At 40.6% G+C, this 17,871-nt stretch overlaps 1 protein-coding gene across 3 annotated transcripts in view; it reads left to right on the forward strand.

Annotated features, from left to right (window-relative positions):
• The window catches only part of olfm1b (olfactomedin 1b), a 108,075-nt gene that overhangs the window by 80,320 nt on the left and 9,884 nt on the right, over positions 1-17,871 (forward strand). For all 3 annotated transcript variants that reach the window (XM_061966507.2, XM_061966508.2, XM_061966506.2), the window contains one exon: positions 680-786. In XM_061966507.2, coding sequence (XP_061822491.1) covers positions 680-786 — 107 coding nt within the window. The remainder of the gene's footprint in view (positions 1-679; positions 787-17,871) is intronic.

Here is a 17,871-nt window from a genome sequence, read left to right on the forward strand (position 1 = left end):
AGAAAAGAAAAAAAAAAGCATGTCAACAAACAGCTTGGGCCTTAAGAGGTTAAGGTTTGCTCGAGTGAGCTTAACAAAACATTTTAAAAGTCGATCTGGCCAAGTCAAACCATGGCACTTAACAGCGGTGGAGGTTTTTCGCGGCCCCTGAAAGTGGTCAAATGACTGGCTAATGACTGCAAATGTGCCTGAAAGGGGCTAATGACCACCCCAAATAGACCACGGTGGTGACTTACTCTCTAAATTGCCACTGCGGCATGACTCATTACCGCCTCAAATTAGCTCGTCCGAACCGTCTAATTGACATTTGCCTCGCTGAGAGGCCGTCAGAAAACAAAAGGTGTCCAAAGGAATCGACGGGAGCTTTTTTTCTATTGTCTATTCGCTTCCGTCTGTGCTCATTAAGAGTCGGGCCCCGCTCTTAACGTAGGGGGACGGGTGTTTGGGCGGGTGCACGTGAAGACATAGGTCAGCGCTAATTAAAAGCAGGCGAAGTGGAGCACACACACAACAAATTGTTGAACATCACACTGAGAGAGGCCAGCTGGACAGCAGCTCTCTCAATATTCAGGCGGACTTGTTTGGATGTCAAGTGAATCACATTTCTGCTAATAAATCCCACCATGACACAAAAAAACTCAAATTCTTTTGTGCTTTGTCTTACCTTTGTCCGTTGCAGCGTGCGGCAAACTGACGGGCATCAGCGACCCCATCACCATCAAGACGTCGGGGTCCAGGTTCGGGTCCTGGATGACCGATCCTCTGGCGCCTGAAGGGGACACACGGGTATGTGATTGTTTGCAGTGGTGGGCCACTTTTTTGTAAAGTGGGGGTTTGTTCTTTTGAAACTTTTATTAGTAGATTGCACAGTACAGTACATATTCCGTACAATTGACCACTAAATGGTAACACCCCAATAAGTTTTTCAACTTCTTTAAGTCGGGGTCCACGTTAATCAATTCATGGTACTAATAAATACTATCAGCATAATACAGTCATCACACAAGTTAATCATCAGAGTATATACACTGAATTATTTACATTATTTACAATCCGGGGGGTGGCATGTGGAGGGGGTTGGGGCGGGGGGGTTAGGTTTTGGTTGATATCAGCACTTATAACAATTATATCATCTGATAAATGGACATTGTAACATAGGGATGATGTTCGAAACCGGTTCTCCCAGTTGTTCGATAAGAAAAGAACCAATTCCATGGACTCCGTTATCGAGGCCACTATAGTAAAGAAAAAGAGTTGTTTTTTTATTCGAATCCCTGGGAACGAATCCCCTTCCCACAGGAAATGCCCTGTGGGACGGCAATGTTATGCCCATTTGATTGTAGACTCTTACTGACACCCATACTTGCCAACCCTCCCGGATTTTCCGGGAGACTCCCGAAATTCAGCGCCTCTCCCGAAAAACCTCCCGGGACAAATTTTCTCCCGAAAATCTCCCGAAATTCAGGCGGAGCTGGAAGCCACGCCCCCTCCAGCTCCATGCGGACCTGACATTTCAACATTTCTGTCAACGAAGATTTGATTTGATTTGATCTGCGACACATAGTCATTTTGATAGTAGGCTATTATAACTAATATAGACACTTACGTCATGTGTTGCCTTCATTACAAGACTTATATACGGCGTTTCCTTTTTTCCGGCTCCAGACAAATTCGTTTTTGGTATTTTTTGGTCCAATATGGCTCTTTCAACATGGGAGAATGGACGCATTTTGGCTTAAAAACTAAACAGGTCTAGCTTTAGTTTGTTTGTTTGTCTTTGTTTAAGTTTTAAGTACAGTACATGAGCTACAGGAAGCACTAAGCATCATGTAGCAGAACTGCTAAGTGCTAAACAAGAAATACAAACTACGAACATAATAAAAACAATCACTTACTGTACAATGTCTGCCCTCACTGGGATGCCCCGTTTAAATGAAGAATTAATCACAATCCTTTTAAAGGGTTTAAAAAAAGGGGACATCTCGTGTATAAGTTGAATGTCAAAGTTGACCAACAAAGACTACTTTGGAACAAATGATGATCCAGAACTTTATATTTTTGAGCCTGAATATACGGAGGATGATCTATAAGTTTTAGAAGCTGAGTGATAAACAGATCTAGCTTTAGTTTGTTTGTTTGTATTTGTTTATTGGAAGGACAATGTGCAGTTACATTAAAAAGGTGGCTGCACCAGAATTAGCACCATGCTAATTTCGGTCTGTAGTCCTTTTATGGCGCATTTAACCTCAACAATTAAAATTACACAGGATTGAAAATACACAATATTAAAATTACATAATGATAAGCAATTTAAAATACAAGTGCAATACATGAGCTACATGAAGCACTAAGAGTGCTAAACAAGAAATACAAACTACGAACATAATAAAAACAATCACTTACTGTACAATGTCTGCCCTCACTAGGATGCCCATTTAAAATGAAGAGTTAATCACAATCCTTATAAAGGGTTAAAAAATGTGCCATCTGGTGTATAAGTTGAATGTCAAAGTTGACCAACAAAGACTACTTTGGAACAAATGATGATCCAGAACTTTATATTTTGAGCCTGAATATATGGAGGATGATCTACAAGTTTTAGAAGCTGAGTGGTAAACAGATCTAGCTTTAGTTTGTTTGTTTGTATTTGTTTATTGGAAGGACAATGTGCAGTTACATTAAGAAGATGGCTGCACCAGATTTAGCACCATGCTAATTTACGTCTGTAGTCCTTTTATGGCGCATTTAACCTCAACAATTAAAATTACACAGGATTGAAAATACACAATATTAAAATTACATAATGTTAAGCAATTTAAAATACAAGTGCAATACATGAGCTACATGAAGCACTAAGTATCATGTAGCATAACTGCAAACTACGAACATAATAAAAACAATCACTTACTGTACAATGTCTGCCCTCACTGGGATGCCCCGGTTTAAATGAAGAGTTAATCACAATCCTTACAAAGAGTTAAAAAAAGGTGCCATCTGGTGTATAAGTTGAATGTCAAAGTTGATCAACTTCTCGGTTTATGGCCACAACCTTCTACTATCCAGGTGAGAAGCGTGATTTATAATCTAAAATTAACTTTTACCAACTTAGAGGCGATGCAGCAGCAGCTCAGTATGTCAATATCATTTTATAAGATAGTTAGCTAACTGCGATCACGACGGCCCTAAGAGTAGTTTGTCTTAATAACAAGATTGCTAATACTTGGTTAATATTGAGGACTTATTTTAGAGAGCTTTATGAGAGTACTCTCATTAGCTGCATTGTTAGTTACCTCGTACGTGCCGTATTTTACGACTTACTGTACAATGCATTGTAGAGAAAAACATGTGTGGACAACCAGACCACAAACCAGTTTGGTTGCCATAGTCTTTGTCCAGCCAGTTAAAGACGCTGAATCGAGCACTGACTCTGGAAGCAGATCGCTGGCTTTATCTGCAAGGACCTTTATCCAGCAGCTTGTTAGCACGGAGTAAGCATAAAGACTGAAAGCAGTCGCTGGCTCCCTCTGAAGAGAACAAAGTCAGTAAAGCCCCCGAACACACCAGCCGACGAGCATCTGCGGTCCCAGTCTTTGGGTTGGCACTTGTCGGCCTTTGGTTGGCAGGCGTTTCGGGTCCGCCGAGATAGCCAAGGGTAGGAATGAGCAAAACGGATTTTCATCATTTCAATTCATCATTTTGGATGATTGCAAATGAGGCGGGGGAAAAAAAAAGGCCAACTGTTGTGTCATTTAGCGTTAGTCGCCCTTCGAGGTTTGTTACCAAGTCTCAATAAACAAACCCTGCATAAAGGTTCCAAATGCAGGATAGACCAGGGGCCTCATGTCTTAGAAGTTGCGGGGAATTTTCTACTAAAAAATTGGGGAACATTATCACAATTTCAGAATTGTTAAAACCATTAAAAATCAGTTCCCAGTGGCTTATTATATTTTTCGAAGTTTTTTTTCAAAATTTTACCCATCACGCAATATCCCTAAAAAAAAGCTTCAAAGTGCCTGATTTCAACCCCCCGTCCATTTTCCTGTGACGTCACACAGTGAAGCCAACACAAACAAACATGGCGGAAAGAACAGCAAGCTATAGCGACATTAGCTCGGATTCAGACTCGGATTTCAGCGGCTTAATCGATTCAACAGATTACGCATGTATTGAAACGGATGGTTGTAGTGTGGAGGCAGGTAGCGAAAACCAAATTGAAGAAGAAACTGAAGCTATTGAGCCATATCGGTTTGAACCGTATGCAAGCGAAACCGACGAAAACGACACGACAGCCAGCGACACGGGAGAAAGCGAGGACGAATTCGGCGATCGCCTTCTAACCAACGATTGGTATGTGTTTGTTTGGCATTAAAGGAAACTAACAACTATGAACTAGGTTTACAGCATATGAAATACATTTGGCAACAACATGCACTTTGAGAGTGCAGACAGCCCAATTTTCATCAATTAATATATTCTGTAGACATACCCTCATGTCAGCAGGCCAGGGAAGCTAGGGTCGATATTCTTCTCTTGATCATCTTGGGACGGTGTGAGCCAAGACATCCAGGGGGGTTTAGCTCGCTCGTCTGCTTGCCGTGCTACCGAGGTCCTTTGTCCGTGAATTGCTCACACACTCCGGCAGATTCAATGGGGGTCTGGCGGCAGATTTCTTTTGACTTTATCATTGGAAATGCATCTGCTTTGAGTGTCGCAGGATATCCACACATTCTTGCCATCTCTGTCGTAGCATAGCTTTCGTCGGTAAAGTGTGCGGAACAAACGTCCAATTTCTTGCCACTTTCGCATCTTTGGGCCACTGGTGCAACTTGAATCCGTCCCTGTTCGTGTTGTTACACCCTCCGACAACACACCGACGAGGCATGATGTCTCCAAGGTACGGAAAACAGTCAGAAAAACGGAAAATAACAGAGCTGATTTGACTCTGTGTTTGAGAAAATGGCGGATTGCTTCCCGATGTGACGCCACGTTGTGACGTCATCGCTCCGAGAGCGAATAATAGAAAGGCGTTTAATTCGCCAAAATTCACCCATTTAGAGTTCGGAAATCGGTTAAAAAAATATATGGTCTTTTTTCTGCAACATCAAGGTATATATTGACGCTTACATAGGTCTGGTGATAATGTTCCCCTTTAAAATCGCATATTTTTTTACATAGCATTGACCACACGTTTGCGTAGCTTGGGACAACCAGACCACGCCCCCTTTTAAATATGCAATCTTATTGAAATTAGCCAGGTGCCTGATATCCGCACACTCTGCCCAATCAGAATTCAGTAGGGATCGGTAGAAGGTATCTTCTTTCTCATGTTTCGAGCGAACAAAAGAAGGTTGAGTAGGATAGCGCGTGCGAGCTGGTGTGCCGTGGGAGATGATCTAGTTTCACCTATTTGGGTTAAAAATATTTTTTGCAAACCAGTAATTATAGTCTGCAAATGATGTGTTGTTGTTGAGTGTCTGTACTGTCTAGAGCTCGGCAGAGTAACCGTGTAATACTCTTCCACATCAGTAGGTGGCAGCCGGTAGCTAATTGCTTTGTAGATGCCGGAAACAGCAGGGGGCAGTGTACAGGTAAAAAGGTGCTTAAACCAAAAATAAACAAAAGGTGAGTGTCAAGACGTGGACTATGGTGTGTTTGTTTTCCCGAGATGCAAGTAAAGCTGGACTGGACATGGCGTGAAGGTAAATACATATTTATTGTTAACGCTCAAAAAAGGAATCAAACATAAGGCGCGCACAAGGGCGGAAGTACAAAAAAACTTGGCTATGAAAACAAAAGACTAGCACAAAGGCAATTAACTAAGAACATGAAACAAAAACACTTACTGTGGCATGGCATGAAGCATGAACTATAGAGGACATGAATATTATGGGTAGCAGTAGCATGGATGGATAGATAGGATATGTAGAGCAGTGTTTTTCAACCACTGTGCCGCGGCACACTAGTGTGCCGTGAGATACAGTCTGGTGTGCCGTGGGAGTTTATGTAATTTTACCTATTTGGGTTAAAAATATTTTTTGCAAACCAGTAATTATAGTCTGCAAATTATGTGTAACCGTGTAATACTCTTCCATATCAGTAGGTGGCAGCCGGTAGCTTATTGCTTTGTAGCTGTCGGAAACAGCGGGAGGCATTGTGCAGGTAAAAAGTGCCTAATGCTTGAACCAAAAATAAACAAAAGGTGAGTGCCCTTAAAAAAAGGCGTTGAAGCTTAGGAAAAGCTATGCAAAACGAAACTAAAACTGAACTGGCTACAAAGTAAACAAAAACAGAATGCTGGACGACAGCAAAGACTTACTGTGGAGCAGGGTCGAGTCCACAAAGTACATCCGAACATGACATGACAATCAACAATATCCACACAAAGAAGGATAAAAACAACTGAAATATTCTTGAGTGCTAAAACAAAGGAGATGCGGGAAATATCGCTCAAAGGAAGACATGAAACTGCTACAGGAAAATACCAAAAAAAAAGAAAAAGCCACCAAAATAGGAGCGCAAGACAAGAACTAAAACACCACACACAGAAAAAACGCAAAAAACTCAAAATAAGTCACGGTGTGATGTGACAGGTGGTGACAGTACACCTACTTTGAGACAAGAGCTATAGTGATGCATGCTTGGTTATGGTTTAAAGTCATATCCAACAATTGCGACAACGACTTTTTACTGTCAACCGTGTTTCGTTTTCTAATAATTTCTGCTGGTGGTGTGCCTCCGGATTTTTTCCAACGCAAAAAATGTGCCTTGGCTCAAAAAAGGTTGAAAAACACTGATGTAGAGAGTGATGTCGCCAGGAAGACAGCCTGGATACTGGGAGCTTAAATTATAGTGACATGATTAGTGACGGCAGGTGCGTGACGCAAAATGTGAAAACGTGAGACAGGTGAAACTAATGGTTGCTATGGTGACAAAACAAACAAAAGTGCACAAGAAGTCCAAAAACAAAACCGAACATGACTAAAACAAAACATGATCACACAGACATGACAGTGAGTGCCCCTAAGAAAAGGCATTTAAGCTTAGGAAAGGCTTTGCAGAACGAAACTAAAACTGAACTGGCCACAAAGTAAACAAAAACAGAATGCTGGACGACAGCAAAGACTTACTGTGGAGCAAAGACGGCGTCCGCAAAGTACATCCGAACATGACATGACAATCAACAATGTCCCCACAAAGAAGGATAAAAAAAACTGAAATAGTCTTGATTGCTAAAACAAAGTAGATGCTCAAAGGAAGACATGAAACCGCTACAGGAAAATACCAAAAAAAGAGAAAAAGCCACCAAAATAGGAGCGCAAGACAAGAAGTAAAACACTACACACAGGAAAACAGCAAAAAACTCAAAATAAGTCACGGTGTGATGTGACAGGTGGTGACAGTACACCTACTTTGAGACAAGAGCTATATTGATGCATGCTTGGTTATGGTTTAAAGTCATATCCAACAATTGCGACAACGACTTTTTACTGTCAACCGTGTTTCGTTTTTTAATAATTTCTGCTGGTGGTGTGCCTCCGGATTTTTTCAACGCAAAAAATGTGCCTTGGCTCAAAAAAGGTTGAAAAACACTGATGTAGAGAGTGATGTCGCCAGGAAGACAGCCTGGATACTGGGAGCTTAAATAATAGTGACATGATTAGTGACAGCAGGTGCGTGACGCAAAATGAGAAAACGTGAGACAGGTGCGTGACATGAGGATGTGAACCAGGTGAAACTAATGGTTGCTATGGTGACAAAACAAACAAAAGTGCACAAGAAGTCCAAAAACAAAACCGAACATGACTAAAACAAAACATGATCACACAGACATGACAGTGAGTGCCCCTAAGAAAAGGCATTTAAGCTTAGGAAAGGCTTTGCAGAAGGAAACTAAAACTGAACTGGCTACAAAGTAAACAAAAACAGAATGCTGGACGACAGCAAAGACTTACTGTGGAGCAAAGACGGCGTCCGCAAAGTACATCCGAACATGACATGACAATCAACAATGTCCCCACAAAGAAGGATAAAACAAATTAAATAGTCTTGATTGCTAAAACAAAGTAAATGCGGGAAATATCGCTCAAAGGAATACATGAAACTGCTACAGGAAAATACCAAAAAAAGAGAAAAAGCCACCAAAATAGGGGCGCAAGACAAGAAGTAAAACACTATACACAGGAAAACAGCAAAAAACTCAAAATAAGTCACGGTGTGATGGGACAGGTGGTGACAGTACGCCTACTTTGAGACAAGAGCTATATTGATGCATGCTTGGTTGTGGTTTAAAGTCATATCCAACAATTGCGACAACGACTTTTTACTGTCAACTGAGTTTCGTTTTTTTAAAGATTTCTGCTGGTGGTGTGCTTCCGGATTTTTTCAACGCAAAAAAATGTGCCTTGGCTCAAAAAAGGTTGAAAAACACTGCCGTAGGCTACGAGAACCGCACACAGCAAATGGCTGGACATCAGGCAGAAAGTGAAGAAGAAAAAGACGGATGCGATTAGGGAACCAGCGTTAAAGTAGTGTTGCATCCCGTTTGAAAAGTTAACCGCCGCAGTGATACGTAAAACTTGGGCAACTCTGATTACCCTCTATATATAAATATGATTTGTGTAATCTACAACAAAATGTGTTCATACAGTAGCCTGCTCACAGCCAGATTAGAGTTCCACGTGATAATTATGTAACATGGTTTGAAATCCTTTGTTTTTTTTATTTAAACATGACATCAAAAAGGATACACATTTTTGATTACTCAATTTATTATTACAACCCAGGAGAGCTACGAGCGGTAGCAGCCACGTGACACAAAGTCAGGCCATGCCCAGGCCAAGCGGTGCTGGAGTTACAGGAACATGTTTTGACAGCAATAGGTGGGAAAATGATCGTCAAAAGATAAACAGTATGAATAGATGTCCTCACAAGTACTAAAATGATTTACAAAACCCAAAACCAGTTAAGTTGGCACGTTGTGTAAATGGTAAATAAAAACAGAATACAATAATTTGCAAATCCTTTTTACCTATATTCAATTAAATAGACTGCAAAGACAAGATATTTAACGTTCGAACTGAAAAACTTTTATTTTTTGCAAATATTAGCTCAATTGGAATTTGATGCCTGCAACATGTTTCAAAAAAGCTGGCACAAGTGGCAAAAAAGACTGAGAAAGTCGAGGAGTGCTCATCAAACACTTATTTGGAACATCCCACAGGTGACCAGGCTAATTGGGAACAGGTGGGTGCCATGATTGGGTATAAAAACAGCTTCTATGAAATGCCCAGTCATTCACAAACAAGGATGGGGCGAGGGTCACCACTTTGTCAACAAATGCGTGAGCAAATTGTTTAAGAACAACATTTCTCAACGAGCTATTGCAAGGAATTTAGGGATTTCACCATCTGCGGTCCGTAATATTATCAAAATGTTCGGAGAATCTGGAGAAATCACTGCACGTAAGCAGCTAAGACCGTGACCTTCAATCCCTCAGGCTGTACTGCATCAAAAAGCGACATCAGTGCGTAAAGGATATCACCACATGGGCTCAGGAACACTTCAGAAAACCACTGTCAGTAACTACAGTTTGTCGCTCCAGCTGTAAGTGCAAGTTAAAACTTTTATCAACAACACCCAGAAATGTCGCCGGCTTCGCTGGGCCCGAGCTCATCTAAGATTGACTGATGCAAAATAGAAAAGTGTTCTGTGGTCTGACAAGTCCACATTCCAAATTTTTTTTTTTAAACTGTGGACGTCGTGTCCTCCGGACCAAAGAGGAAAAGAACCATCCGGACTCGGTGCAAAGTTGAAAAGCCAGCATCTGTGATGGTATGGGGGTGTATTAGTGCCCAAGGCATGGGTAACCTACACATCTGTGAAGGCACCATTAATGCTGAAAGGTACATACAGGTTTTGGAGTTGCCATCCAAGCAACGTTATCATGGACGCCCCTGCTTATTTCAGCAAGACAATGGCAAACCAGTGTTACAACAGCGTGGCTTCATAGTAAAAGAGTGCAGGTACTAGACTGGCCTGCCTGTAGTCCAGACCTGTCTCCCATTGAAATTATGTGGTGCATTATAAAGCTTAAAATACCACAAGGGAGACCCCCGGACTGTTGAACAACTTCAGCTGTACATCAAGCAAGAATGGGAAAGAATTCCACCTGAAAAGCTTCAAAATGTGTCTCCTCGGTTCCCAAACGTTTACTGAGTTTTTAAAAGGAAAGGCCATGTAACACAGTGGTGAACATGCCCCTGTGACAACTTTTTTGCAATGTGTTGCTGCCATTAAATTCTAAGTTAATGATTATTTGCAAAAAAAAAAGAAGTTTCTCAGTTGGAACATTAAATATCTTGTCTTTGCAGTCTATTCAATTGAATATAAGTTGAAAAGGATTTGCAAATCATTGTATTCAGTTTTTATTTACCATTTACACAACGTGCCAACTTCACTGGTTTTGGGTTTTGTAATTCATTGGCAAAAAAGTGAATTTTGTGTCCTTGCCTTGATTTTTTTACATTGTTGAAATCAAATGTTGGCAAAACCCGAAGTGTGTCGCCAAAGTACCCACAGAAAAAAGAAAGCTCTCGATTCAGCTCGACTTTGCCCTGAAAAAGGGCGTACGCCAGAATTTTGTGCGTACGTACCTTTAAAACATGAGGCCCCTGGTACAGATGTGAGGTTCTAGACCAGGGGTGCTCATTACGTCGATCGCGAGCTACCGGTCGATCTCGGAGGGTGTGTCAGTCGATCACCAGCCAGGCATTAAAAAAATAGTCCTAAAAATGAGCGATCATAAATCTTCACTATGACGTCACTTTCGTCACTTGATTGACATTCACGGCACCCGAGGGTCTTCTGAGATGACGCTGGCTGCTGCCAGCTCATTAAAATTACCGACTGGAAGGCGAGAAACACTTTATTTCAACAGACTCTGGCGCCGTACCTGTTGTCAAAACTCCAAAGACCGACTGCACAGTTGCACAGTTGCGCTAACAAAATAAGAGTCTCAGAAAGCTGGCGTGCACAAGCTAGCAGGCTACAGAGTTTGCCGACAATGCATTTCTTGTAAAGTGTATACAAAGGAGTACGGAAGCTGGACAAATAAGATGCCAAAAACCAACCACTTTCATGTGGTATTGGACAGAAAGGAGGACTTTTTTTCTCCTCCATTCGAAAATGCGGACATTATCAGCACAACTGTCTGATTCCAATCAATGCAAGTCATCAGAATCAGGTAATACACCAACTTATATTCTTGTCTTCATGAAAGAAAGGAATCTATATGTGTTAAACATGCTTGTATTATCTTTAAACACCTTTAACTTGTTAACAATATTAACTGTATGTGTTAAACATGCTTGTATTATCTTTAAACACCTTTAACCTATTAACAATATTAACTATATGTGTTAAACATGCTTGTATTATCTTTAAACACCTTTAAGTTGTTAACAATATTAACTATATGTATTAAACATGCTTGTATTATCATTAAACACCTTTAATTTTTTAACAATATTAACTATATGTGTTAAACATACTTGTATTATCATTAAACACCTTTAATTTTTTAACAATATTAACTATGTGTTAAACATGCTTGCATTATCATTAAAGACCTTTAACTTGTTAACAAAAAACATATATTTCATAAATAAGTAAATATAAATTATATATATGAATGAGGTAGATCCCCACGACTTGATCAATTGAAAAGTAGCTCGCCTGCAGAAAAAGTGTGAGCACCCCTGTTCTAGATGGTATAGTAAATGCTAAATGACCCCGCTAACTAACAGGTGGAATACCAATATCCGTAACCTTCGTACTTTCACGTTTGGTGGACATAATGAAATGCAAATATCACGTACACATCTTGTGGATCTAACCAGAGGCTGCATAGCGGACAAACAAAGGTGAACGTTGGGGAAATATAGACTTTTTATTTGGCTGATTATTGGGCCCTGAGATGAGTGACACGACTTTCAATGTCAGAGGATGAAGAGCATCGGCTGCTACATAAATTGCTTACTGGAGGCCGCTTGGACTTGCATAACCTGCATCTTACTGCTGACCTTAGATTGTATTGAGTAGAGGTGGGAATCTTTGGGCAGCTCACAAATCGATTACGATTCAAGAGCTATGATTCGATTAAAAATAGATTATTGATGCATCTCCAATTTATATATACTGTATATACAAAACCCAAAACCAGTGAAGTTGGCACGTTGTGTAAATGGTAAATAAAAACAATGATTTGCAAATCCTTTTCAACTTATATTCAATTGAATAGACTGCAAAGACAAGATATTTAATGTTCCAACTGAGAGACTACATTTTATTTAGCAAATAGTCATTAACTTAGAATTTAATGGCAGCAACACATTGCAAAAAAAATTAGCACAGGGGCATTTTTACCACTGTGTTACATGGCCTTTCCTTTTAACAACACTCAGTAAACATTTGGGAACTGAGGAGACACATTTTTGAAGCTTTTCAGGTGGAATTCTTTCCCATTCTTGCTTGATGTACAGCTTAAGTTGTTCAACAGTCCGGGGTTTCCATTGTCATATTTTAGGCTTCATATTGCGCAACACATTTTTAATAGGAGACGGGTCTGGACTACAGGCAGGCCAGTCTAGTACCCGCACTCTTTTACTATGAAGCCACACTGTTGTAACACATGGCTTGGCATTGTCTTGCTGAAATAAGCAGGGGCGTCCATGATAACGTTGCTTGGATGGCAACATATGTTGCTCCAAAACCTGTATGTACCTTTCAGCATTAATGGTGCCTTCACAGATGTGTAAGTTACCCATGTCTTGGGCACTAATACACCTCCATACCATCAAACATGCTGGCTTTTCAACTTTGCGCCTATAACAATCCGGATGGTTCTTTTCCTCTTTGTTCCGGAAGACACGACGTCCACAGTTTCCAAAAACTATTTGGACTCGTCAGACCACAGAACACTTTTCCACTTTGCATCAGTCCATCTTAGATGAGCTCGGGTCCAGCGTTTCTGGGTGTTGTTGATAAATGGCTTTGCATAGTAGAGTTTTAATTTGCACTTACAGTTGTAGCAACAAACTGTAGTTACTGACAGCGGTTTTCTGGAGTGTTCCTGAGCCCATGTGGTGATATCCTTTACACACTGATGTCGGTTTTTAATGCAGTATAGCCTGAGGGATCAAAGGTCTGTAATATTATTGTTTACGTGCAGTGATTTCTCCAGATTCTCTGAACCTTTTGATGATATTACGGACCGCAGATGGTGAAAACCCTAAATTCCTTGCAATAGCTGGTTGAGAAATGTTGTTCTTAAACTGTTGGACAATTTGCTCACGCATTTGTTCACAAAGTGGTGACCCTCGCCCCATCCTTGTTTGTGAACGACTGAGCATTTCATGGAAGCTGCTTTTATACCCAATCATGGCACCCACCTGTTCCCAATTAGCCTGTTCACCTGTGGGATGTTCCAAATAAGTGTTTGATGAGCATTCCTCAACTTTCTCAGCCTTTTTTGCCACTTGTGCCAGCTTTTTTGAAACATGTCGCAGGCATCAAATTCCAAATGAGCTAATATTTGCAAAAAATAACAATGTTTTCCAGTTGGAACATTAAATATCTTGTCTTTGCAGTCTATTCAATTAAATATAAGTTGAAAAGGATTTGCAAATCATTGTATTCTGTTTTTATTTACCATTTACACAACGTGCCAACTTCACTGGTTTTGGGGTTTGTGTATATATAGATGCAGTTTTACATTTCTTTTCGTTTCACTAAATAAGTGTTTTTTTAACTTGCAACTTTTCATCAAAACAGTGCATTTGAAAAAAGAAAGAGTTGAATTAATTCCCACATATATTACATTAATGGGAATGTGTGTGAAACTGGAGCACAAGTGCCTTAAAGGGGAACATTATCACAATTTCAGAAGGGTTAAAACCATTAAAAATCAGTTCCCAGTGGCTTATTTTATTTTTCAAAGTTTTTTTCAAAATTTTACCCATCACGCAATATCCCTAAAATAGGCTTCAAAGTGCCTGATTTTAACCATCCGTCCATTTTTCTGTGACGTCACATAGTGATGCCAACACAAACAAACATGGCGGAAAGAACAGCAAGCTATAGCGACATTAGCTCGGATTCAGACTCGGATTTCAGCGGCTTAAGCGATTCAACAGATTACGCATGTATTGAAACGGTTGGTTGTAGTGTGGAGGCAGGTAGCGAAAACGAAATTGAAGAAGAAACTGAAGCTATTGAGCCATATCGGTTTGAACCATATGCAAGCGAAACCGACGAAAACGACACGACAGCCAGCGACACGGGAGAAAGCGAGGACGAATTCGGCGATCGCCTTCTAACCAACGATTGGTATGTGTTTGTTTGGCATTAAAGGAAACTAACAACTATGAACTAGGTTTACAGCATATGAAATACATTTGGCAACAACATGCACTTTGAGAGTGAAGACAGCCCAATTTTCATCAATTAATATATTCTGTAGACATACCCTCATCGCGCTGATCTGTCCAGTTTTGGAGTTGATGTCAGCAGGCCAGGGAAGCTAGGGTCGATATTCTTCTCTTGATCATCTTCGGTGGCATAAGGGACGGTGTGAGCCAAGACATCCAGGGGGTTTAGCTCGCTCGTCTGCGGGAACAAACTGCCGCCATTGCTTGCCGTGCTACCGAGGTCCTTTGTCCCTGAATTGCTCACACACTCCGGCAGATTCAATGGGGGTCTGGCGGAAGATTTCTTTGACTTTATCGTTGGAAATGCATCTGCTTTGAGTGTCGCAGGATATCCACACATTCTTGCCATCTCTGTCGTAGCATAGCTTTCGTCGGTAAAGTGTGCGCCCAATTTCTTGCCACTTTCGCATCTTTGGGCCACTGGTGCAACTTGAATCCGTCCCTGTTCGTGTTGTTACACCCTCCGACAACACACCTACGAGGCATGATGTCTCCAAGGTACGGAAAACAGTCGAAAAAAACGGAAAATAACAGAGCTGATTTGACTCGGTGTTTGAGAAAATGGCGGATTGCTTCCCGATGTGACGTCATCGCTCCGAGAGCGAATATTAGAAAGATGTTTAATTCGCCAAAATTCACCCATTTAGAGTTCGGAAATCGGTTAAAAAAATATATGGTCTTTTTTCTGCAACATCAAGGTATATATTGACGCTTACATAGGTCTGGTGATAATGTTCCCCTTTAAAATAAAGGCGCTGGTCAGGTATCTCAGTGAGTTGGCTTGTTGCAGTCAAATTATAGAACTGTGTGCATTACTTTATTAATGATAAATAAATCGATTATCGACGTTTACTAGTCGATTTTTATAATCGTCCATGTCCGAATTGCGGTGCATCTAAAAATCGATTGATTCCCCCACCTCTAATATTGAGCAGGCCGTGAAGATACTAGAAACTAATACATAATGAGGAGAAACCATGCAAAATCTGGTTTATTCTCACAGGAAAATTAAGGTTTGTCCCTTTTTTATGTTGTGGTTTTGCCATACTTGCCAACCTTGGGGGTGGAGGGCGTGGTCGGGGGTGGGGCGGGGCGTGGTTGGGGGCGTGGTTAAGAGGGGAGGAGTATATTGACAGCTAGAATTCACCAAGTCAAGTATTTCATACGTGTATATATATATATATATATATATATATATATATATATATATATACATCCTGAAAATATGCAAACAAAACTGTGTTTAGATAATTGATACTTCAAACTTGCATAAATAAATATTAAGGAATATAGCATAACTTGGCTTCTGAGAGCTTCAAAATGCAATGAATAAAATGCTAAAGTTGTTGATAAACAAGCAATTATTTTAATAATTAAATATGGTCATTTTAAATGAATTATTATGATAATTTAAAATTAATTATTTCAAATATGTTTATTTTAATGTATAATTCTATGGCTGGATGTAATAAGGAGTCCGAAAAAATACAAATAAAAATACAATTAATTTTGATGTTTTTAGCAAAATATAGTTAACATTTATTTAGTTTTTTTTGTTTTTTTTTAACTAATAAATATATTTATTTTTAGGTAAAATAAACATAATAATACAATTTATCTCTAGTCTGGATGATTTAGTTCTTGTCACCCTGTTGTCCTCCCGTCGTGAAAAAAGGCTGTCCTCACTCAGGTCCGCATGGAGCTGGAGGGGGCGTGGCTTCCAGCTCCGGCTGAAAATCGGGAGATTTTCGGGGGAATATTTGTCCCGGGAGGTTTTCGGGAGAGGCGCTGAATTTCGGGAGTCTCCCGGAAAATTCGGGAGGGTTGGCAAGTATGGGTTTTGCTTTGCATTTCAAAAAGAGACCGGTCCTGTTGATGTGAACCATCTCGGTGGGATATGGCAGCAGGTGGGAAGGGGGCGGGGGCGATGATCCTCAGATGTCTCAGGTCCTGCTGAGACCTGAGGAAGCGTCGATGCCGTCAGGTGAACCGGGGGCCGCTGAGAGGGGGGATTTTTATAGGGGATGATGGGCTTGGCACCCGTGGAGCCCGGCCCGGACCACCCTGCAGCTGTCATCCTGACTGTTTGCATTCGCCAGCCGCCAGATCTTAGCGTGGCCTGCCTCCTTGAGGGAGCCTCGCCGCTGACTTAATTGGGATGCTTGTTGACGTTGTAATTTGATTCGTTCGGCTCGTGTGATCAGACTACAAAAACGAGATATTCACAGAGGAATGTCTAAAGAATGCTTCAACTTCGACTGGATTTTCAATTTCAGCAGACATCATTAAACAGTATATCGTTTTTACAATTATTGCTATTAAAAAAGGTTTCGTTTTACTGGCGGCTGTTAAACCAGCAAGTTTACGCAAAAACAATCAAACCAACGCCGCAGATTGGCAATAGTTCAAGGGAGAACCAAATGAATCTAAGGTTGGATTTGAAAGCAGTGTTTTGCGAACAATGCGGGATATGTACACTATATTTCCAAAAGTATTTGGCCACCTGCCTTGACTCACATATGAACTTGAAGTGCCATCCCATTCTTAACCCATAGGGTTTCAATATGATGTGGGTCCACCTTTTGCAGCTATTACAGCTTCACATACTTGCCAACCCTGCCGGATTTTCCGGGAGACTCCCGAAATTCAGCGCCTCTCCCGAAAGCCTGTTTTCACGTCCGCTTTCCCACAATATAAACAGCGTGCCTGCCCAATCACGTTATAACTATAGAATGATCGAGGGCGAGTTCTTGGTTTTTCTTATGTGGGCTATTGTTAGGCAGTTTCATTAACGTCCTCCCAGCGCGGTAACAACACACAACAACAGCACTCACGTTTTCGTCTACCGTAAAGCAGTTCGTCTGCCGTAAACAGCAATGTCGTGACACTCTTAAACAGGACAATACTGCCATCTACTGTACATGCATATGTGACAATAACATCTCGGGCTTTTAGAGAGTGTAGTGCACAACTGCGCACACAACAAGGAGACGAAGCAGAATGCATCATCAGAGAGGGTGTTCAGCATGGTTAGAAAAATAGTGACAGAGAATAGAACAAGGATGGACAATTCAACCCTTAACTCAACAATGAGTAGATGAGTGTTATGTGTGTGTATATCTGTAAATAAATGAACACTGAAATTCAAGTATTTCTCTTATATATATATATATATATATATATATATATATATATATATATATATATATATATATATATATATATATATATATATATATATATATAATTCACTGAAAGTCAAGTATTTCCTATATATATATATATATAGGAAATACTTGACTTGGTGAATTCTAGCTGTAAATATACTCCTCCCCTCTTAACCATGCCCCCAACCACCTCCCGAAATCAGAGGTCTCAAGGTTGG

The sequence above is a fragment of the Nerophis lumbriciformis genome, linkage group LG11 (genome assembly GCF_033978685.3).
Source record: "Nerophis lumbriciformis linkage group LG11, RoL_Nlum_v2.1, whole genome shotgun sequence".
Taxonomy (NCBI): domain Eukaryota; kingdom Metazoa; phylum Chordata; class Actinopteri; order Syngnathiformes; family Syngnathidae; genus Nerophis; species Nerophis lumbriciformis.